Below are 23922 nucleotides of genomic sequence, written 5' to 3'. Positions count from 1 at the left end.
GCTGTTCAGCCACAGGGTCTGAAGACAGGCTGCCAAATAGTAGACTATGAATCACAATAAAACTTTGTAGACTTCATCTTATCTTCATTTCAGTGATACACCTCACCTTCCCTCTATGTGTGGGAAACTTACATTCCAGTCCATGCATGCACCCATCTAGCCATTCTGAGCCAGGTTATTAGGTAACCTGCTTCAAGAGAAGTTAAGTGAGCAGTGGGTCTAAGCCAGAAATTAGAGCACAGACTCTTGGCATTCTGCCTTCCTAGTGCCCCACCACTATTCTTTGCAATAATGGGTGACAATGACAGTTCTGGTGAAGGCTTGAGGAAAGATTTCAAGAAGAATCCAGGTGTTTTAAAAACTATAAGGATAGTAACCATTATCAACCTCTATAAACAGAAAGTTACTGGATTAAACTGTAGACAGCATCCTACTTAAATAAATCTGTAGAGATATAGGTACATATTTGCTTCAGAAGGTAATTTGCTATAGAAACCTGCTGTGTATTACACGTAGGGACATCAATTAAACTCCTTAGTCTGCATGAAACAAACTATAATACTCAAGTCCATTTGTTCATCGAATTTTAAGTCTGTGAATGAAATAGATGTTTCCTGCAAACAGATTATTAAAGTATTACACTTGGCCAACTATTGACTGTTTAGAGGTCTCTTTGACCTAGCATTTAATCCATTCATGTTCCAACTAGTAATTTTAAATGAGCTTATATCGATTATTTTCATAGCTACCCCTTTTGTACCTCATTGCATACTCCCTACCCCTTCCTCTCTGGCTAGGTCCATTTCTACCTGAAAATGGCAGATCAGCGTTCTTCTATATCCCCCCTTTCTTCACCCCTTTATTCCCAGCCCAAACCCACTATATCCAGTGTCCAACCCCCTAAACCAAGCTGTTAGCCTCAGCCCTCAGTGCCCCCCTCATTCAACAGCTTTCTCTCTTCGGAAGGAGAGGCAGCAATCATCCATCCAACGTTGGATGAAATGGCATGCATCCATTGTGCAAAAATGGTGTCTTGTGATGTATTCCTGAAGGCAAGGTTATGCTAATCCGCAAGCATTAAAGCCATATCTATTTCTAAGACTTTTTTCTCAAGGTAGAAACAAATGCGAATACATCCTTTATTTCCTGCATCTCTTTAGTTTTCCCATTCTACAGTATTCTTAAATTGGTTTGCTGTACTATCTGCATCTGTCCTCCAATTGGTCTTATCTCTGAAATTTCTCCTTCTGAAAACATTATATAACAGTACATGCTTTACTACTTTTCAAACGTTTCTGAAAAGGTACTTGATGAACTCTGATTATCAACAGTTCTTCTCTTGCTTGGGTTTGAAATACCATCTCATTTAGTAGATCAGGTATTGTTTCTTCTAGCAAATCGGTACCAGCCCTTTTTGTGCTTTATGTGCCTTCTGCAATCCCAGCTATGGGCAGATTTCATCAGTGGGACCTATTCTTCAAGTTATCATTTTTATGTATGAGCCAGTATTGTTTCTCCATGGTAGGTATCACATACATTTTTATTTTCCTTAACTGATTCCTCCAGAATTTCCAGCTGTTCTGAGAAGGATATGATCCACTTGTCCATATGCTCCACTTTGGTAGGGATATAGTGAATCTCCTTGCCCAGTTCTACCTGGCCTTGGCATGTATCCTGTTCAGATTGCAGAATTAAATGTAATAAAGAATCCTTTTTCTGTAGGCAGGGGATTTTGCTGTTCTCTTTACCACTTACGCAACCTTTCTCTTCATTGGCTCTTGGTCTGTGCTTGTCCTTTCACTCCTTCAGACACTTATTGAAGACTGTCAGTTTCAAGAAAATTATCGCTATCATTAGTGATTATAAGCTGAGACAGAGTGCTGTCCTTATGGTGTATTCTTCCTGTGTTTCATACGTTTTGTCAGTTTCCTGTGACTCAGGGTCTTGTAAATATTCCAACAGTACAAATCTATTCTGGTGCACTGGTATTGTCAGAGGGGGATTGCCTGAAGAAACAAACTGGCCAACATGAAGAGCCGCAGCCACCTTGTGCCCACTCTTGCTCAGAGAAAGGCTATCCATGCTCAGATAGTTAACACCCTGTTCATTTATGTTCTCCTCACATTCTGCTCTCCTGTCCGGTGTTGCAATCAGATCAGAAAAGGGCATGGTAGCGATTTGATTATTATCAGCTGTATTTTTTGTCAGTGGTTGCATACTTTGAGGGTCTGTCTTCTTCCCACGCAGTAGGATTTTCTAAGCCGATACAAACTCTTAATGATGGTAGCCTTATATCAACTTTAATAGATTTGCTCGAAGCTCGGTCTTGATACTGTAACAGCAGTGTGTTATTAGCTGGAGAAAAGTGTTGCGAATAAGGGCTATCCATTTATTCATGGCTTGAGTGGAGGGGGGGTAACCAAGATGGCCAACAGGATGTGTCCTTAGGGAGCTCCAGCTCCCCGCTTCGTATTCCTGCACTATCCTGCCGCACCGACCCTAACAGATGCTCCCTATCCATGACGTGTCTCCCCCACACCCCTCTGCTACTTGGGGGGGGGCACGTGAGGTGATTCTGCTGCAGCGTCAGGGCAGCGGGTGATCGTGTGGCATGCATGGATGCCCGTGCTCCCCGAGGTGTAGCTGGGCCCAAGGACTCTAGAACACCCTCACCTGGCACTGCTGAGAGTCGGCCCCACCCAGATGCCTCTGGGATAATCCCTGCTGGTTACTGTGAGGAACTGGGCCATCATCCTTCCTCGCGGCACACCTGTGAGACTGGGCGGCCCCTGACATAGGCTTTGCTGGGGCCTCCTTGTGAGCCCCTCCACTGGGCATGCCTCTACACTCTGTGGTTGCAGGAGTGCTCGGGGTGTGGACTCTTGAGAGGCAGTACCTTGGGCATTCCCCAGACTGTGCCAGGCCGGCGCTAAGGTCTGCTTTGCGTCCAGGGGCAGCCTATGATACTTAGGGATTTCAGCCCTTATGCCAAGGTTGGGAGCGTTGATGTTCATCTCACAGCTACACTCGGGTGCAACCACTGAGGTTCTAGAGGCCCTGTCTGCACTGGAGGGATACCTGCTGAGGAGTCCTGAAAATGACTGCGTGGCTGCCCGCTACAGAAAGAGTACCATTGCACATCCATCTGAACATGGTCTGATGGGGCCCTACATCACTAGGATATTGAATTATAGGGGCTGGGATGAGATCCTGAGGGTTGCCAGAGAAGCACCCATTTCATGAATAGAAAACTGTAACATTTCAGTTTACTCTGACTATACCTAGAGGGTCCAGGAGCGGTGCAACTACTTTCTGGAGGAGAAGAAGAAATTGTCTGCCATGGACTTCAAGTGCATGCCTTTTACCTGTCTAAGCCCTGTGTCATTGCAGGGGGAGGTTGTACTTCTTTGAATGGCCCGAGGACATCTGGTTCTGGCTGGACATGTCAGAAGACCTTGATGTACGCTCCTTGACGGAATAGATCCCTTTCACACGTACCAGATGCATTGTGGTCGAGGACAATGGCACCATGGACACTGCAGAGCCAGAGACCCAGTGGGTGCCAGAGACACTGCTGAGAGAGACCACACCAGTTGGTGGGCTTTCGGATGCTCCATCACAATCCAGTGGTGGTGTTCATGATACACATAGTCCCTTGCTTTTTTCCTGGTCCCAGGTGACATCCCTGGCTGGCTGCTATCCCAAGTATCGATGGAGGGGAGATGATAGCTATTGATATTGTTTGCTAGACTTGGGAGGGGGGCACCAGGGTTCCTGTGTAGCCCCATGAGTGAATGAAGACCTGTTGTTGCAGAGGATGACTTTTCTGGTGTCACCCACCCTATTGTGGAGTATGGGTGCTGTGTGAGCATCAATGTGGCTCTGGGGTGGCTGGGTGCTGCATGGTATATTGCTTATTAATTAGTGTGTGTATGCAGGTGTGCTAATGGTGCTTTGGCAGGGAGGATGGGGGTTGTTATGTAATGTGTGGCATTTGGGGGTTGGATATCGATGCTATACGCCCTGATTCATCAATCTTTGTGGGCTTGTATGAAGTGGTGGTTTACTGTTACTTGTCCAGGGTGGGTGAGGTTCGTTGGTTATGGGTTCTTTTTTGTTTCCAAGTGTTTTTGTTGCCCTCATGTGATAGGGAGCATGTGAAGATGGCCCTGTTTGCTTTGTACCACAGTGAGTAAGGCTGAATTTTACAATTTCCTTCCATGGAATGTACGGGGATGGGGTCTTATAAAAAATGGTATAGAGTTATCTCCATACTTAAGAGATGCATGGTAGATATTTCTTACCTGCAGGAAACTCATCTTTCAGGTGGGGAATCCACTAAACTATCAACATAATGCAGGGGGCAGACCTATCATACCAATTACTCTTATGAATTGGTTTCCTCCAAGGTTCCCTTTTCCCTCTCCTACATGGAGGCAGACATGGAGGGTCATTACATACTGGTCTAGGGGAGACTTGACGGGGTAGACGTTGCATTGACAATACATGTAGGCCCAACGTAGATGAGGAGACCTTTTATCTAAAAGTGCAAAACATTATTTCGCTGCTGGCCTTGTACTCTAGGGTTCTGTAGGCAGTGGACTTTAACTGTATATTGGATGGTACCCTCGAAAGACATTCCCCCACGACTTAATACCAAATCTAAGATGACTCTGCACTTCGGTAGGTCAGCGATCAGTTGTGGCTTTGTGACATTTGGAGGGCTTTACATCCTGCATTGCAGTAATATGCTTGTTTTTCTCCAACTCACCGCATCCACAGTAGACTAGATCGTATTTTAGTAACTGCTTCCATGTGCTCCAGCGTCCATATGGCGTCACATCTGTCCGTTATTTGTATGATGATGCCCGTGTTTACTGCAAGATTGAATGGGTGAGGGCATCCTGAACGTTGTCTCCCGAGGTCCTTCAAGATCCAGAGGGAAGGGAGGTCCTGGCACATGCACTGACGGATGTCTTTGAGCTTAACTGGCCCACAACACCTACATGATTGACGGAATGGGAAGCAATGGAAACTGTGATACGGGGGTATGTACTAGGCCTTTCCTGTGTGGGTCAGGCTTACCCTACAAGCTGAACTTCTTCAAAGGGAGGGCGAGCTGGCTCGTGTTCAATGCCTGGCACTGGTAGGTAGGGACGGGTGACAAGCGGAGGTACTAACCCATCAGTGGGTCACCAAGGTGAGAATTAGGCTGGAGTAAAGCACCCTAAAATTTTATTGTTGACTTATCCATAGAGCGGGAGACAGATCTGGTTGGCTGTTGGCCTGGATTCTTTGGTAGGAGGATCCTCATCCCTCCATTCTTCACCTTTCGTCCCCTGCTTATGCACAGGGAGTATAGTGGATGCCCTTAATTCTCATTTGGAAAAGGAGAATCATAATCTGTTCCCACCTGAACCAGAGCACATTGATGCTTTTCTGGTCTGCTTGACGCTTCAGCGACTTGGGGTTAGGGTGGTTGCTGTTCATGATGTCAGTCTCTGGAGGGAATCCGTACGGCTCTAGGGCAACTACCGGGAGGGAAGGAAGTGGGCAGCAGTGGCTTCCCCGCTGAGTTTTACCAGACCCTTGCCCCCATTCTCACCCAGCCCTTACTGGAAGTATATTTGGAGGCCTGAGGCCTTCAGGTGCTCCCCTCACCTATGTGGGAGAGCTGCATCTGTATGATGCCGAAACCCGGATCGGATGCCTCAAACCTATCCACTTATAGGCTGCTCACAGTGATCAATACAAATATTAAAATACTTTGCAAAGCTCTCACTCTTCAATTAGGCCCAGATACTATGCAATAAATCCATGATGACCAATGTGGTTTCATACCAGACGGTGGTACAACAATGAGACTACAGTGGCTAATGCCTGTCCTACGTGAAGTGGTTGGTGGAGAAGAGGAATTGGCTGTGATCTCCATTGACATTGCCAAAGCTTTCAACACATTTGATTGGCACTACCTCATGGGGGTGTTGGACATGATGGGGTTTGGAGCACACTTTTGCGTCTTGGTGCCCCTTTTGTAAACGGGCCCCACAACCAGGATAAGAGTGGGTATACTATGTTCTGATTCATGGGAGATGGACAGGGTCACGTGCCAGAGATGTTCATTGTCACCCCTCTTTTTCGCTATAGCATTCAAAGCCTTGGCCATTCCGATCAGACAGACCATACGCGAGTGTGGGATTAAGGTAGGGAGCATTACGCACCTGGTTTCCCTGTATGCTGGACGGAACGCTTTTCTATCTTTTGGCTTCTCTATGATCCCTTCCTATTTTGTTAACCTTTCTAACTGCTTTTGTGGAGCTGTGGGGTTTTAGAATTAATCACAGGTAATTACTGGTGTTGTCTTTGGGATCCTTGGTCGCTCGAGACCAGACCACTCTGCTTCCCATACTCCACAGATGGGAGACAGATAAATTACGGTACTTACGAGTGATGGTGGCGCATACACTGCAGAAGTACTTGCAATGTAATACTGGGAGGGTCACGAAGGGCCTTCACTCATCTATGCAGTTTTGGAACTCACTCTCTCACTCATGGGCCTGGTGGCCATCTCATAGATGGTGTATTTGCCAAAATGCCTATATTCTATTCAGCATGCATTCAGTACTTTACCCTGTGTGGTGTTTTGTTGGTTGCATTCCCTCCTTACCTCATTAATTTGAGATGGGGGTGGAGCAGAGTAGCAAGGGACTTCTTGTTTAGTATACTGGGGCAGGCAGATTGGCAGTCCCCAAACTAGAAACAATATTATTTGGTGTCCCAAATCTAACATGCTGCACATTGTCTTGTGCAGGAGGGAAATTGAGAAAATTCATTGTAGAAGGATGCGTCGATGAGCTTGCCTCTTCCCCTCTTCTGATATCAGGGGGCGGGATGTGGCACGGGTTCTATAGCTTATTTGCACACTGCCTCATTGTGGAAACAAACTGTTTGAGTGCTCCTGAGGAGAGCCACTTTCACCAGGGAGTTTGTCTTTTGGGATGTACCAGCTTTTCATGTACTGTTGGAATCTGTTGATGTCTCGACCTGGATGAAGGGCGGCTGTAAAACATTGGGCATCTCGTTACCCAATTAGGCATTTATCACATTTGGGGCAATGACAGCAGTTAGTTCCCTGGGGTCGGGCTCCTGTGGCCACATTCCTGCATTTAGAGGTATGTCTGCCTATTAGCTGAAAAAGCTGGCTTGATTGATGTCTGTGGTGTAGATCTGTGAACACACATCCAGAGTTGTGCCTACTAGATGACATGTGCTGGCAGAGGAGCCAGAAAACGGTCTGTAAATTCATTCACTTGTTGCTGCTCCTGGCTAATTGGCGGGTAGCAATTACATTGATGGGTCAGCAGGGACCGGGTGTGAAGCGATGGGCAGCAGATGTGGCAGAATGGCGGGAGGCCAAAGAAGTACGTTTGAAACTAGGAAAGTGTGATGACAGGACTGAGCAGGACCTGAAGGTGTGCGCGGGACTCTTGGCCAGCTTCATGGACCCAGAGGGCTCTCATTTACACGCCTCCACGGACGAGGATGGCCTGCTGGCACTGATGAGAACTGACTCTGTTTCTGTCAGGAGCCACGTCGAAAGTTTCCAGGGCTAACATACGGTTTTCTACTTTGTATGTGTAAATGTGCGATGTGGGCACAACACTACTATGTTATAGATTTGCATGTCATGTGAAAACGACCTCATTTGTAACAAGGCTGAAGATGGCTATTGGTTCCTTATCTGTTGTTTTTTTTTTTAATTGGTGAAAATAATATCTTTAAAAAAAATATCATGGCATGAGTGCAGCCGATTATGCCAGTTTCTGTTTTCGGAAGGTGACCTGTGCCTCTGCCCAATGAGGGTTTTCTCACTGAGCATTTACCTTTGGTTCTATATCACCCTATAACTCGCATGTATTTGATCCCGGCCGATGAGCCACAGCAGTAGCCTGTTCATCTCCATTATAAGATGCTGCCTCTTGGCGGTCTGCTTGGCAGCTTTTGTATCTTTGACCTTAATAAGAGAATGACTGTTGCTCAGAAAATCCTCGGTAAGCTGGGCGTTTGTCCCAGTTTTGTTCTGTGTATTGTTTAGAGCTGCACGCGGACTCCTCAGTATGCCCGGGCTTTGTTTTAATGGGATGCTCATGCTTGCTTCTGCCGGGGGAGTGGGTGCGGTTAGCAGACAATAACACCCGCACTTGACTCACTCCAGAATTGGCATTATGAAACAACATTTATTTACTTGTGTTACTTATGACGTACCGGCATGCATGAAACCAGACGTTGACAATGTTTTAATTGTGGATCAATTGGCCGCTTTATTACTGTGGACGAACGTGCGACTGCCCATGATGTATTACATTCTTTAGTATATTGAGCATGATATTCAATCACTGCCAATGCAATTCGTACTTATGACAATTCAAACATTCAGTTTATACAGTTAATAAATTCTAACTTCTAAACTTTTCACAAATTGCAGTGACTGGTGGGCCTTCGAGTCCTGGCCTCCGTTTGTCATGTCTCCCTTTGCCCTTCGGTTTTCTGACAGTCCCACCTTTCGTTTTTTGGAGGGGGCTCACTCCAATAGAGTTTGTATTACCACGTTGTTGCAGGGGGTAGCTTTAAGTTCTTTGGATTAGGCCCAACTCGCTATCTGGCGTGTACCTATGCCCTGCCATCCTATCTGGCGGGTTTGGGCTGCGAATGCCGTGTTCTGCTTAGTCCCCTTAGTTGGCCACCTTACACCCTGCCGTGAGGCATCCCCAGGTGTGTGGCTTTTGTTCGCACACCCCCTTACTAGGTGTGTTTCCAATCAATTTTTAGGTAAAACCTTGTTTAATTACCACCTGCCCCTTTTGTCTGTCCGGCATTGCGTCTGGATGCTTTTGTTGTCGGGATGGGTGGGTGGTGTTTCATTCCGATGTCCCAAGCACGTTGTCCCGGTCACAAACTGCCCGCACTTGGAGACACGTGCACCTTAAATGGTCCCCCCTTGCCCCTTGTTTTGTTTTGCAGTAATGCCATTAGGGGGTTTGAACGATTCCAAAATACCCCATTGGCCACTTTGTTTTTCTCACCTTCCCCCTTTGCTGGGGGTGGGTGGGGTTACCAAACCGGTTTGACCGGTCCCTTCCGGGCCAAGGCGGCCGTTACGGCGCCGGCCCTTTATGCCCCCTTTCGGGGCGGCCTTTGCACTAACACCCGCACTTGACTCACTCCAGAATTGGCATTATGAAACAACATGTATTAACTTGTGTTACTTATGACGTACTGGCATGCATGAAACCAGACGTTGACAATGTCTTAATTGTGGATCAATTGGCCGCTTTATTACTGTGGATGAACGTGCGACTGCCCTTGATGTATTACATTCTTTAGTATATTGAGCATGATATTCAATCACTGCCAATGAAATTCGTACTTATGACAATTCAAACATTCAGCTTATACAGTTAATAAATTCTAACTTCAAAGTTTTTCACAAATTGCATTGACTGGTGGGCCTTCGAGTCCTGCCTCCGTTTGTCATGTCTCCTTTTGCCCTTCGGTTTTCTGGCAGTCCCACCTTTCTCTTTTTTGGAGGGGGCTCACTCCAATAGAGTTTGTTTTACCACCTTGTTGCAGGGGGTAGCTTTAAGTTCTTTGGATTAGGTCCAACTCGCCACCTGCCATGTACCTATGCCCTGCCATCCGATCTGGCGGGTCTGGGCTGCGAGTGCTGTGTTCCGCTTACTCCCCTTAGTTGGCCACCTTACACCTTGCCGTGAGGCATCTCCAGGTATGTGGCTTTTGTTCGCACACCCCCTTACTAGGTGTGTTTCCCATCAATTTTTAGGTAAAACCTCGTTTAATTATCGCCACGCTGTCAGAGAGGTATACGTCTCTTGGCAGCTCCCCTGTTACTAAATTATTATTATTATTATTTTTTTTTTGTATCGTCATTCCATTCCTGCTTCCAAGTTGGACCAGAAGATGGCCATCCCTTCTGTTGACAAGTGTATGCCGTCCGTCGCATAGAGTTCTGGTCGCCTGGGGTGGATCAAACCATGGCGGATGCTCTCCAGGCCATTCACTTTGCAATATTTGGCGACCGCGATGTTCAGTTTCCTCCTGGAGTTATCTACTGCCTTGCATGATGTTGCCCCCGCCATGTGATTCTGGGGATTATCTCTGACCAGATGATGGTGGTGTTCCCACAAAGTCTAGTGAGGCCCCATAGTGTCTGCCTGATTTCGCTCAGGAGGACCTTTCTCCCCACTGTAGGCAGAACGTTCCCTCCCAGGTGTATGATTATCGTACCGGGGTGTCTTTGTGAGGCCTCTAGTAGGTTGTGTAGGGTCTGCTGGAGCTGTGACCATCTCATAGTATTGGTTTTGTTGGTCTGTCTCTCCTGTTTATATTGATGTTTTGTTTCCACCATGCTTGTAATCTGGATATGAACGAATGCCCAACTACCCATATGGGCTTGGGAGGTGCACCTGCCAATGCAATGACACAATTCCATCACAACAGGTGTGGACGTACGTAACTTTTGTAAACTTTTGACCGCCATCTGCTGACTGCTTTGATGGCGCTTGCATCTAAGCCTAGACCGGCTGCCGTTGTGGCGGCCCCAATGCGAAAAGAGTGGGAACTAAACTCCGAAGGGGGAAGGCCTGCCTTCTCTAATGTTTTCCGCATGACGGCGGTGAACTGGAATCTGCTCAAGTAATCCCCGTTTAAATGCCTGAACAAAGGGCCTGGCCCCCTGGGGCATATAGCCAAATAATCTCGTAAAATGCGAACCGGGCAATACTTTGTTTGCTTTATGCATTGTAGCTCAATATGGGAACCCCTGCCACTCTGATCTGTTTTTGACCGCCTCAGTGTTAAGCATACCCTGTCTGGCCCTAAATGGCAGTCATCTGTTTGCAGGCAACTGTTGCCTCCTGATTTTTTGGTTGAGGCCACCAGCTCGCCCACTCTGAATGCCCCGAAGAAGGCTGTGGCGAAAGCTGCTCTGAACACTAACACTTCGTACCAGTTCTCTGCTATCGTTTGTAGTGTGTCCAATAAAAGGGTCAGTTTGTTAAAATCAATGGGGTGTCTGGTGTCTGTTTTATTCCCCTCAAGACGTTTCCAGCCTTTCATCGCAGTTTTAATGTAATGTGATGTGGTGGGGTCGGTGCCCGTTTGTAGCTTCGAGTAATGGGCCACCGCCGCCAAGTGCGCCTAGGCCCAAGACTTTGTTTTCCCCTGTTTGAAAGCCCACATAATGAATTGCTCTGCAGCTGCTCTGGTTGCCGCTGGGTCTGTCAGCGAATCTAAACCCCCGTTTTCCATGAGGACCTTGGCATATTTGTTGTACCTTCTGTGTGTCTCTGGTTTGAATGCATTCTGCACTAGTAAAGACAGGTCTGTTCTGCCAGTTCCCACATTTCTGCCGGAAAAGGTGTCATCCTGCGGCTTCCTGAATCTGTCCATCTGGGAACGAGAAAGGGCGTCCGCCCGTGAGTTTTTTATGCCCTGTACATGTCTTGCCCTAACATCCAGGTTGCTTTTGAGCTGGATGAACACTAGACGCCTCAACAGCCTCAGCGTGTTGGGGCAAGAAGTGGACCCCTTGTTAATGGCCATGGCTACGCCTAGGTTGTCGGACCATAGAGTTATTTTCATGTTTTGCAACTGGTCATTCCAGATAGTCATGGCTACCACGATGGGGAAAAGTTCCAAAAATTTGATATTTCTGTTAATCCCTAGCTTGTACCATCTGGCTGGCCACTTGCCTGCGCACCATATCCTGCCCAGGATGGCCCCGAAGTCACAACCCCCTGCAGCATCTGTGGATAGTGAAATTTCCCTAGCCGATATCCAGCCCTCTCTCCAGATGAGACGGCCGTTGAACTCCTCCAAGAAGGAGTCCCACATGGTGAGATAACTTTTTACCCCTGCTCCCAGTCTCACGTGGCGTTGCTTTTCACGCAGGCCTGATGTCAGTCTGCTTAGCCACCGTGTGAAAATCCTGCCTGCTGGGATGACCCTGGTTGCAAAGTTAAGTTTGCCGACCATCCTCTGCAATTTCCCTAGGGTTGCTTTCTGTTTCCCTAGCAGGGACTTGATTTCTGCCATCAGATCGGCGACTTTCTCCTCCGGTAGCCTGGATGTTCCAGCGGCTGAGTCTAATTTAATACCCAGGAACACTAGTGATGTTGTTGGGCCTACCGTCTTTTCTGCTGCTAAGGGGACACCCATTTCTTCAGATAGAGTTTGAAAAGCCCTCATGACTACGCCTAGGTTGTCGGACCCCAGAGTTATTTTCATGTTTTGCAACTGGTCATTCCAGATAGTCATGGCTACCACGATGGGGAAAAGTTCCAAAAATGTGATGTTTCTGTTGATCCCTAGCTCGTACCATCTGGCTGGCCACTTGCCTGTGCACCATTTCCTGCCCAGGACGGCCCGAAGCCACAACCCCCTGTGGCGTCTGTGAATAGTGAAATTTCCCCAGCCGATATCCAGCCCTCTCTCCAGATGGGACCGCCGTTGAACTCCTCCAAGAACGAGTCCCACATGGTGAGATCGCTTTTTACCCCTGCTCCCAGTCTCACGTGGTGATGCTTTTCGCGAAGGCCTGATGTCAGTCTGCTTAGCTGCCGTGCGAAAACCCTGCCTGCTGGGATGACCCTGGTTGCGAAGTTACGTTTGCCGACCATCCTCTGCAATTCCCCTAGCGTTGCTTTCTGTTTCCCTAGCAGGGACTTGATTTCTGCCCTCAGATCAGCTGCTTTCTCCTCCGGTATCCTGGATGTTACAGCGGCTGAGTCTAATTTAATACCCAGGAACACTAGTGATGTTGTTGGGCCTACCGTCTTTTCTGCTGCTAATGGGACAACCATTTCTTTAGATAGAGTCTGAAAAGCCATCAGTAGGCTGGCACATATCCCTGTGTCGGCCCCCCTACAAATAAGAAATCGTCCAAGTAGTGCATTTTTCCACCTGTCGGGTGTTTCCTGTGTAGAGCCCATTCAAGGAATGTACTAAATTGTTCAAAGTATGCGCATGCAATGGAGCAACCCATTGGCATGGCCTTGTCTATGTACACCAGCCCGTTGTGTTGGAAATCTAACAGGGAATAACTGTCCGGGTGTACTGGCAATAACCTGAATGCTGACTCAATGTCCGCTTTTGCCAATAATGCTCCTTTGCCTGCTGCTTTGATCATATCAATTGTATCCTCCACTGTGTCATAACCTACTGAGCAAGCTTCTTCTGGAATGCTGTAATTGACTGATGCGCCTTCAGGGAATGGTAGGTGGTGTATTAGTCTGAACTGGCCTGCTTCTTTCTTGGGTACCACTCCCAGTGGTGAGATGATTAGGTCTTTGGGGAGGGGTCAGTCAGGCGACCCTCAATGCGCCCTAACCTTAATTCCTTCTAAATTTTTTGCTGAATTACCTGTGGGTGTTCCCTGGCTGATTTCAGGTTACTGGCATTCCCTCCCGTTATCTGCCCTTTTACCGGAATAATGAAACCTTCCATAAAGCCTTTTACCAGTGTGATCGCATCTTTTTAGGGTCGAGCCTGTGTCGCATGCGCTCGCGCATGCGTATCGCTAGCGAGCCGCTTTAGGTTTTCAAAAATGGCTCGGAGCCCCATCGACGTCACATCAGTGTCTTTCATTGGCAAGTTGGCTTGCCTGTTAGACTCCGCTTCTTTTGATTAGTGGAAGGCACGCATACGTCTTGCCTTTTCCGTGGTTAGTCCTCCTTGAGCGCAGCGACCAAGTACGGGAAACATGCAAGGCTCGCTGGGGTTGTGGACTACTTTTTCTCTGTTTTCAGAGCGCAATCTCGCTGGGCAGAAGTCGAGCGATTCGTTAATTGCACTTTTGCCGGTTATGATCAGAATTGCACTTTGTGTGAACTGTGTAATGCAGGGAAAATCCGGTTGGGAGTTTACAACTGTAAACAGTTGTAACTCCGACAAATGCGAGACCCTAGTGCATTGCAAATGCTTGTTTGTTATAGTATTCATTTGCTAGTTTTCTCAATAATTATGTAGTGATTGGGGACTTGGCTAATTTTAACATCATTTGGTTAGCTTTAAGTTTGGCTGGTGGCTTGGCACTAGTGTCTCTTTTTCATATCTTTCTTGTCAACCTTTTGCCTGTGCTTCTTGCATGCCGCCGCTGGGTGTTCCCCCCCCAACACGTTGAGCAGATGTGTCTAAGATTGCAGTTCTGCCCCCAGGTGCATTCGTCTATCTTAAATTTCCAGCAGATGGCCTGTGGTCCCTTGTCACCTTGCCCTTTCGCGCTGTGCCAGGGTTTGTGTCTATATGGTGCTTTGTATTTGTCATATCTGCCTTTTTGCTGCGTGTTCCGAAAGGAATGGTCCCCCTTACCGGTCCAGGAGCTAACCTCCCTGGCCACCATCATCTTATGGATGTAGCTGGCGACATCCTCTTGGTTCCACTCCATCTCTGGGTGGGCCTGCATTTTTAGTCTAAAACTTTTATCATATTCTAGCCAGGCATTCCCTGGGAATTGGCAGTGTGCTTCATGTATTTTGGACTCATCCAACCAGAGATCAGCCGCGCAGCGTGGGAATTTCTCTACTATGACCCAGGCCATTATTCTGAAAGCGTCTAAACAGTTCTCAAAATTTCTCTCCTTCCTAGCTCTCTTTCCTTCCCTCCTGTCTTCCTCCTTTTTATCACATACGGTAAGATCTAAACCTTCTAGCTGGATTTCCAGCAGGGTAAAAATGTAAATAAACTATTTTCTCCATATTCTTTCCTTTACTGCTAGCGGGATGGCTGTTGCCAGGCCCGCGGCTCTTGTCGTCATAGCTGGTGGTCCCAGGGATGGTCTTGTGTATGACTCTGGCGCGTTCCCCATACCCATTGGCGTATCTATTACCTTCCCTGCCGCGCTCCATGCTGTAAGGGGTTCTCCTGGTGTAAGGCGCTCCTTGACAAACTGCTTGGGTGCCTGACTGCCTGTCTACGGGAGCAGGACCCTCTATGCTTGGCCCTGCCCCATTCCCACGCAATAGCAATGGCGCAAATGATTTAAAACATTCTTTAATTATCGCGCTTATATGCTCACCCCTCTGCGGTATGCGTGAAATGCTGGACACTGGTGCTATCGTTGGATGCTCCTCGGTAGTCTGGTCCGTGCCCCTTGCTTTTTTGGCTGTCTTCTTCGCTGGCTTTCCCTCCGTCCTCTGACGCTTACTTGACTTTTGTGGGGGAGGCGTAATGTCTCCTGCAGCGCTTGTCTCACCTGTTAGGGTCAAGCAGGCTGGGGCTGATAAGTCCTGAGATTAACTTTCTTCGCCTTTCTCCTCCATCTTTGCGTGCAGCCAATCTTTTCCACGTTTTAGTGCTTCCGCCCTCATATGCGCCAGCATCCTTTCCAAGTCATCCTGCTGTTCTAGTATTTGATCTTCTTCCATGGTGGTGTAGGATTAAGAAACAATATCTGACCACAGCTCCCTGATGCGTGGGCGGTCTCGCAATCTCTTGCGCTTGAAAAAGGGGGCTAGTTTGGGGTTTTAACAGCGTAAAAAAGGTCTGTTGAGTAGTCAAAACGATTCTACACCAGGCACAATAATGGATACTTCCCTTGTTTCGTATGCAAGAAAATTGTGTGGAGCCCTGTGCACTTCGCAGTGTCTTTGACTGTGTTCACTGCTTTGGAGGTGGTCCCACGTTTACCAGCTGCAGCGCGCACGTGCTGGAAAAACAGCTCAAAACAAGGCTGTCTTGGTTGCCTCGGGGATTCTTGTTAAGCAGTATGTGTGACGCCCAGCTGGGCGGTCCCCCGATCAGGTGAGCCGGCGGAGCAAGTGAATCATTCCCACTTTCCCGGGACACGCAGGCTGCAAGAAACGGGTCGCGTCACCCAGCAGGGCGGTCTCCGCTTCCTGAGGTGGGGGCGCAGGAGAGCTTACACGCTGATGCATGTTGGATTCCGCCGGTCCAAAGATGAGACGCGCAGGCTGACAAGCGGGTCACGTCGCCCGGCTGGGCGGTCCCCGCTTTCAGAGCTGGAAACGTGCGACTGCCCGAGGTAGGTACCTTGTGGAAGGGCGGGTGGGTGATGGTCTGAAGTCAGCTGCAGGGGGGTGCCCTGGTCCCGGGGGGGTGCCGCCCAAACTTGGCTTGCGTTTTGCTGGCGGTCCGAGTCGTCGCCGCAGGCGCAGCCCGGGGAGCGGTTCCTCGGCGGAAACGTCCTTTGCCCACTCCAAGCACACGGATGGGGGGCCTGGTCCCCAGGGGGTGGCAACGAGCTTGGTTCAGAGGTTTAATGGTGGGCCTCTTCTACCGGAGGCCAGAGGTGCGGTCCCTCTAAGAAGCCTCCTTTCGCCTGTAGCGCCAGGGGCGCTCCGGGGGATTCTGCAGGGTCGCGTCACCCAGGTGAGCGGTCCCCCGCAGTCCAGCCGGTCAGGATGACAGAGTACCGCGCAGAGTACTCGGGTAAGGAGGCCTTGTCCCCGGTTGCGATGCTGAGGTGGGGAAACAATCTTGGCCCGAGATTTGCTACGTCGTCGTGGTGTTTCGTTCCGATGTTTCGTTCCGATGTCCCAAGCGCGTTGTCCCGGTCACGAACTGCCCGCACTTGGAGACACGCGCACCTTAAATGGTCCCCCCTTGTCCCCTTGTTTTGTTTTGCTGTAATGCAATTGGGGGGTTTGAACGATTCCAAACTCTCCCATTGGCCACTTTGTTTTTCTATCCTTTCCCCACCAAGTTGGCGCGCACCTTACCAAACCGGTTTGACCGGTCCCTTCCAGGCCAAGGTGGCCATTACGGCGCCGGCCCTTTATGCCCCCTTTGGGGGCGGCCTTTGCACATACTGTCTCTGTCTTGCTCAGCTTCACAAATATCACCTGCTGTTGTGCCCCTCTCCATCATCGGTGCGGCTTCTGATGCTCTTCTTCTGGGAATTCCTCCTGCTGGTGGCAGCTCCGACATTGTAGCCGTGATATGCGCTTAGAAAGGGAGCAACGTAAGAATCACAGTCCGGTATGACTTTCCAATAGCGCTACAGTCAACATTCCGAGATTCCTTTCTCAGCCTGTTTTCTCACTTTAGTCACTGCAGTGGCATGTAACAATCTAGGGGTAGATCGTGGAACTGTTTAGCAATGGATTTCTTCTTATGACTCTATTGCCAGGGCCCTATCGAAACAATGTTGTCGCTCTATAAACGTACTGATTATGCTTTCAAGTTAGAGTAATGTTAATGTAAGTGTCAGTATATTAGAAAGCTGATCAGTGGGGCTGTCTTATGTTTTCGGCGGGGGGGCAGGAGGTGGGGGAACACAGTATTAATAATAAAAAGTAAAAGACAAAAGAAATGCACTTACCTTGGGAAATCTTCCTCGTGGCATCCTCCTGCTCCTGGAAGCTTCAATGCACGGGACCAGGAAACACCACTAACCAATCCTGACGCTGCTTTCATGCTGGTAACCAGCTTGAAAGCAGCATCAGAGTTGGTGGGAGCAGGCTTTCTCCATGCTCACCAGAGCGTTGGAGGCCTGTGCCTTCTCTAACTCAGCTGTCTGGCTTGCAGTCGCAAGACGGCTGGCCAAAGGGGTATGTGCACTTTAAATAGGTGCACAGCTCCCTGCTGCCACTTGGCAGCAACTGCCCCACCCGGTCTTGACACTCGATTCAGGATGGGGCGATGAAAATTAAAATAGTAATAAACACATTTTATTACCATTTTTTTTTTCCGTTATGGGGGCATTTTTTTGGCTTGGAGACGCTCCTCTGCTCAAATGGCGGGCCGACCCCTGAAGCTGATGCCGGTAATAGTAACCACCCACTCTGCCATCTGAGGTCCACACATGCCAGGTTAGCCACCACTGCCCAGTCCGACCAAAGAATTCAAATAACCATTACAAGTGATGCTGGTTCCATGAATTACTGTAAAGACTTCATAACTGCTGCAATAACCTTCAATACTAATTATAGCACCTGTCAGCCTGGAACACAGGAGAGCTTAGGTAAGCACTGCCTCCCACTCTTAACTCTATGCACAACACATAAAACTAAAGTTCCATGGCTGTAGAAGTACCAGATTTATCAGCTTGGGAAACAACATATATGAACCGGGGGGATTTTAACTGTCCATTTAATCAATTTATAGATTCCACCGAGCGTCACGAAAGATTAAAATAAATCTAAACTAGCACTAAAGCATCTCATTAGCATCTGTTCCAATATATATTCCTTTAACTTCTCTTAAACAATTAAATGCAAGTTTTGTATAAGGATATAAGAAGTTCAGCCATGCTGCTAAATTGTTTAAAATGTCCCAAAAAGAAGGTGGATAGTCCCTGGCTGATTTCCAATTCTACTTCTGGTCTACTATTGGAAAGAGATTTACACATATATTTTTTTTGGGAAAAAGGTTCATGACACTAAAATATATTCAAAGTGCCTAGGTACTAATACTATGGGTTGGCTACTCCATCCCTTTGATGTCAACTATTACAAACATGTACATTTTAAGATAGTCAAGGATGTCAGAAATATTTGGTTGCAGTGGGTAAAAATACATCGCTCAATCAGTATACCCTGTGGGTGTCGAAACAGGGCTCCCGTAATTGTTTTAGGATCACATGGCACCAAAATTGATTTAAAAAAGGGGGGGTTGTTCAATTGTTATCTCTCCAAACATGAACACATAGGTCTTATGAAGATCTTAGTCACAAATTTCTGCTCACAGGAGGAGGATTTTTAAAATATTCTCAAATGAGGATATTTACTGAAAACCAAATTATCGATGGATAAAATTGAAATAATTGAAATACTGAATGATCCAGCAGCTGTTATGATTAAAATTAGATACACTTGCTTGAAAGAGCAACTGTGCTATTTTACTCGACAGCTAACGGAGAAATGGACTGTGGCTGTGCATCCACTCATAACAACTGCAATAATATTGCAAAACTTCAGCTGATCTCATAAATATCTGTGTGCAGTCAACTTAATATTGCAGCTCCCTGACACAATTGGCCTCCATCTGATACAGACGCTTTTCGCAAAATTGAAGTAACAATTTGAACCATGGGTAATTAATTAACAAGCGTTTAATTATAAGATCTAGCTGAATATCAGGAGGTCCCTTGCCTGCTCTCCATCAACTGTCAACCATCCCTGGAACCTCATGATCTTGCATACCTTGGTCAATGTGGCAAGCAGCAATAATGAACAGGTTCTGGAGAATGGAGAAAGAGATCACACATGTGCATTCTTGTACTACCTACCTATTACAACAAACAGCTCGTACCTCTGGTTACTGTAGCCATCTGTTTTGTTGGAATCACTGTAGCTAAATTAATAGCTGCAAAATATTGAGAAAATTGTAATTTACATTAATATGCACCTGGTGGCACCAAATGCCCGCTATGTATGAAGTTGAATGCACACTTTACAAAGCAAAAGGTAGAGCTGGTAAAAAGTTAGGCCTGGGAATATGGGGCAAGTTCAACCTGCAGTATCAATTGAGGACATAGTAAATAAAGGAACTATCTTTTTCTCTTCTCAACTATGATATTTATATGAATATGGTAGAAATTGATTTGTAAATAATTACTTTGCCTTCCCTAAATAAAAAAAAAATTTGAGGTAATCTAAAATAGGAGACGGAATACTCAGATCATGCCATTCATCATAAGGACTCTTGTATTGTAATAGTATTTATATAGCGCTAACTACCACTGACAAGGCGTCAAAGTGCTTTTCGGTGAGTAGCACGCTACTCCGGAACCCAACAAGAATTAGTGATGGATTAGTATCGGGAAATATGAGTACAGTTTTAGTAATATTATGAGTTAATTTGAGCCGCGGATATGAGAGTTTGTTAGTTAGATTGACTGGAGTAATGGAGGGGTGGAGGAGGAAAGAAATCCAGAAGTGTTAATTGGGAGTATATCCCTCATTTACTCATCCCAAAGGCCTGGGGTGAGTAAAGGGGGATGGAGGAGGGAAGAGTCTGTGGAAGGGTTAAGGAGATCATAGTAGCAGGGTGAGATAAATGAGGGAGAATTTAGTAGGATTGTTTGGGAGGTCATGGTAGTAGAGTGAGGTTTGGTGAGTTAGATGTGGAAGCGGAGGGAAGAGCTTAGGCAGTTATTTAGGAGATGAAAGTAGTAGAATGGATTTGGGATGAGTCAGAGTGGGAATGGAGGATAGATTGATAGAGACATGACATATGATGATGGGTAGATAAGTGTGATAAGATGAGAGCAGGGATTCATAGATATCTAGTATAACAACCCACCCAGGAGCCATGCAATGACCCGCGAACATGCCAAGCACAGAACAACATACACACATACATATATATATATATATGTATATATATATATATATATATATATATATATATATATATATATATATACATACACACACACATACATAAACACATGAATGCACACACATATGCACACATATATGTACATACAATACAGAATTAGAACCGTGGGTAAATATACTTAGTCAAACAGGTTTAAAGAGTGTGTACCTAGCACATAAGCTCAAAGATCTTATGTAGGTTAAGTAATGCTGTAACACAATGGCGACTTTTTCAATTGGAAAATGTATGTGTAGAAATCATAGATGGAAAGTAAATTACCAACTATTAAACATACTTGAACTTTGACATCTGAATCCTCATTGTATATCTACCCATTGTTAACTAACACTACCCTGTTTCTGCTCCCCTTTTTAGAGAACGTATTTTGTGAAAAGCCCTCAATAAAGTTTGCCCATGTGGATGGAGAGCAAACACCAATCATCCCTGTTCACCAGGTTATCGACAAATTCAAGGGATACTGTTCTGGTCACTCTGACAACTTCTACAAGAATATCATCATGTCTGACACCTTCAGCCACAGCACAAAATTCTAGCTGTGCGCTAGAGCGCTAGTTTGAAGAAGTTCAAGACGATTAAAACTGGATTTAATCACTGCCAAAAAGTGACACAAAGGAGAAAGCAAGGGGATACAATTGTTATTCTGCCCTTGCTACAGCTTGTTTCACAGAGTGCATGCACACATGTTTGGTTTTCTTTGTTATGTCGCACTGTGAAGGACAGTCCCTCTTTGCATATAGACTATAAAGAAGGTTTGTTTGTGTGCCTTCTCACATTGTGCCTTAAGCAAGTCTAAGCATGGTCTCAGAAAATAATTTACGAGAAAAAAGTGGGATTATATTGATTTGAGAGAAAGTATGCAATGCCTAATGAGTTACACTGGATTCTTCCTACAGTTGCCCTAAGAAACAGAACCTAATTATGTTATGCTGTAAAAGGAATACTTTATTTTTTCCTTTCTACTGATATTAAAAAAACACAAAATGGTAAGATTTTTTTAAGAGTGACCAATCTGAGACATTCTTCCTTCAACAGACAAAGCTTTAGAGGAAACATAATTTCATTGTTGTATTTTGAACATTGAAGGTGATTGAGCCTTTGTCTTTCTGCCTGAAGCCTGGAAAGTATTCGCCATTGACGTGAGGTTTGCCAGCTCAGTCCCATGAGTCAGGAAAATATAGTAGTACCCAGACAGGGCAGCAGGCAACCCCTTTCTCATCAGTGCCAGGATACCCATCGGGTGATATTTCTACTATAAACAATGTATTATAACAATATCCCACCTCACCTCTGCATTATCCAGTTTCTCACCAGCAGCTTTTCAAGATGTGAAGGCAATGCAAGCATACGTCTCTGAGTTTTCTCCTCTTATTTTAGTTTAAGCGTTACAACAACTGTATACATTACAGTTGCACTGACCGTGCAACAGCAGCTTTCCTTGTCATGGAGGGATTAAGGTAACTGTGAATATCATGCATACGTCTCCAAACCTAAGTGTTCCCGGGCCGGAGGTAGAAATGCTCTCATACTGTGACAGTGCAAAGAAGTTATTAAATTTCTTTGATGATGAAAGAGTTACAGATATTTATAAAATGGTTGTGCTTATGCCAGGATTCGATTAAAACATGCTTGCAATATGGTATCCAGTCAAACGTGTGGTAGCCTGAAAATGGCAACTAAATTGACAGGAATTAGACCATAGAGCGATAAGTCCTCCTAGCTACCCCAATGAACCTTTTCAAGATGTAATTCAGTGAATAAACAAGAATATTGTGGTCACACCCCAAAAGGTGTTGTATCTGAGTCTGGCTGTATAATGTCAGCCACATCCAGAAGGACAGCTGATTAAATCCAGCCAGGCCACACCAGGCAATCACAAACTGTTGGTCTGAATCGAATATCAGTAAATGCACAACACATCCTTTATTTAACCACCAGTGAATAACATTTGTAAAATATATTATATATCTAAGTAAAGAAGGGCAAATGTGAATATTAACATTTACAAAGATGGTGCGAAACTTGGAATCATGTATGCCAAACTGCTGTAGTGTAGCTATTGGAGATTATAGTTTTTTATCAGGAACGCTTAAATGAATTTACCTGTTAGAGGTGAAGAGGAATGTAGAAGCAAACTGTATGAAAACAATGTGGACAAGCAAGTGAAATAAATTAGATCTAGAAAATTTTGTTAGAAAAAAAGTTTGCAAAAGCCGGCCTGTTGCTGGCTTCTTGCAAAGGCATCTTGCGAAATCTATGTTTTTCTAAACCGAGAAAGGTTTTTACTACCATGTAGTAGAGTCTTAAACGTCCTAAGCCTATTAGCTGTACTCACATGCTCTTAATTGTCAGTTTGACTTGCAACTTTATGCTTAAGCTTTACCTGCTATTGATGTGTCCTGCCTTGTACATAATTATTTATTTGTATGGTTGACTTTGTTCACAAATGATTTCCCCTATTCCTATGCAGGCAGTCGTCCTCAAGAAAGCCCAGCCTCGGTTCCACATGGAAGAGAAAGGCAAAGGTGGAAAAAAGCAACTAGGCTTAGATTTCAGTTTTCAGTCATTTTCGCAAACAATTGCAGCTCCATCTCTTTGATGGTTCAGGAAAACAATGACTCCGTAAATTGAAATGTAAATCAGTGACACTTGATGTTATTGGTTTATAGTTTAAATGTTTGTTTTTCCAAAATAAACAAATATTCTTGTCGTTATTTGTGCATTTTATGTATTTATTTTGGCAATACATTTCTGTGCGTTTTTAAGCATGTCTAGTAATTAAACAGAAGTGTGTTGGGGAAAATTAGATTAGCAGCAAAATCTTGACTTCAGACAAGTGCATGGGTTGGACGCAGTCAGTAATTCCAAACTTGCATCCACCAATCACAGGCCTGCAAACCAAGATTGAAGCGAAACCTCATCCATGGTAGGTGATTGTTCTTTGACATATATGATTCCATTTGTTCATTAGTCAGTTGATGAATTTCAGTGGAATAAATTGTCCAAGAGCATCAAAAGGTAACTATAATCTTGTTCCACTGTAAGAAATTTGGTTGTTGGTTTTCTGGGGTGTAAGCTCTGGTCAAGCTGCAACCACAGTCGTTGTCAGGATGAGGCACAAGCCAACCCTAAATAAACCTGTGCTCAACCCTGTGGTAGCTTGGCAAGTCAAGCTTAACTTAGAGGCAATTTGTAAAATATGTATACAACACTTCAAACAGTAATCAAGTGAAAATACCGCACCAAAAGGATCCCACACAAAGTTCGAAAAAGATAACTTTCTTCAATAAACAAAACAAGATCAAAATGCCAAAAATCCAATCAATAGAACCGGGGATATTCAGTTTTAAAGATTTTAGTGAAAATAGCACCAAAAAGCAGAAAGCGCCATGCCGGAACGGGACAAAGTCACAAGTTCAGGCCGGAACGGGACAAAGTCACAAGTTCAGGCTGACCGTGATAGAGCACAAGCCAGCTACAGGGACCCAGTTAAGTCCATTAAACAGAGTACCCTCAATCCTGGGTTGTGGAGCGTTGCAAGTA

The 23922-nt window shown here is 45.8% G+C and overlaps 1 protein-coding gene across 3 annotated transcripts in view; it reads left to right on the top strand.

Moving 5' to 3' along the window:
• The window catches only part of ADGRG6 (adhesion G protein-coupled receptor G6), a 513628-nt gene extending 490535 nt beyond the window's left edge, over positions 1-23093 (top strand). For all 3 annotated transcript variants that reach the window (XM_069235130.1, XM_069235132.1, XM_069235131.1), the window contains one exon: positions 20737-23093. In XM_069235130.1, the coding sequence (XP_069091231.1) occupies positions 20737-20915 (179 nt within the window). In that variant the 3' untranslated portion in view covers positions 20916-23093. The remainder of the gene's footprint in view (positions 1-20736) is intronic.
• The last annotated feature ends 829 nt before the right edge of the window (positions 23094-23922 follow it).

This window comes from Pleurodeles waltl, chromosome 5 (genome assembly GCF_031143425.1).
Source record: "Pleurodeles waltl isolate 20211129_DDA chromosome 5, aPleWal1.hap1.20221129, whole genome shotgun sequence".
NCBI lineage: Eukaryota > Metazoa > Chordata > Amphibia > Caudata > Salamandridae > Pleurodeles > Pleurodeles waltl.
The sequence above is the reverse complement of the archived record's forward strand: the minus strand, read 5'-3'. Positions and strand labels throughout refer to the sequence as shown.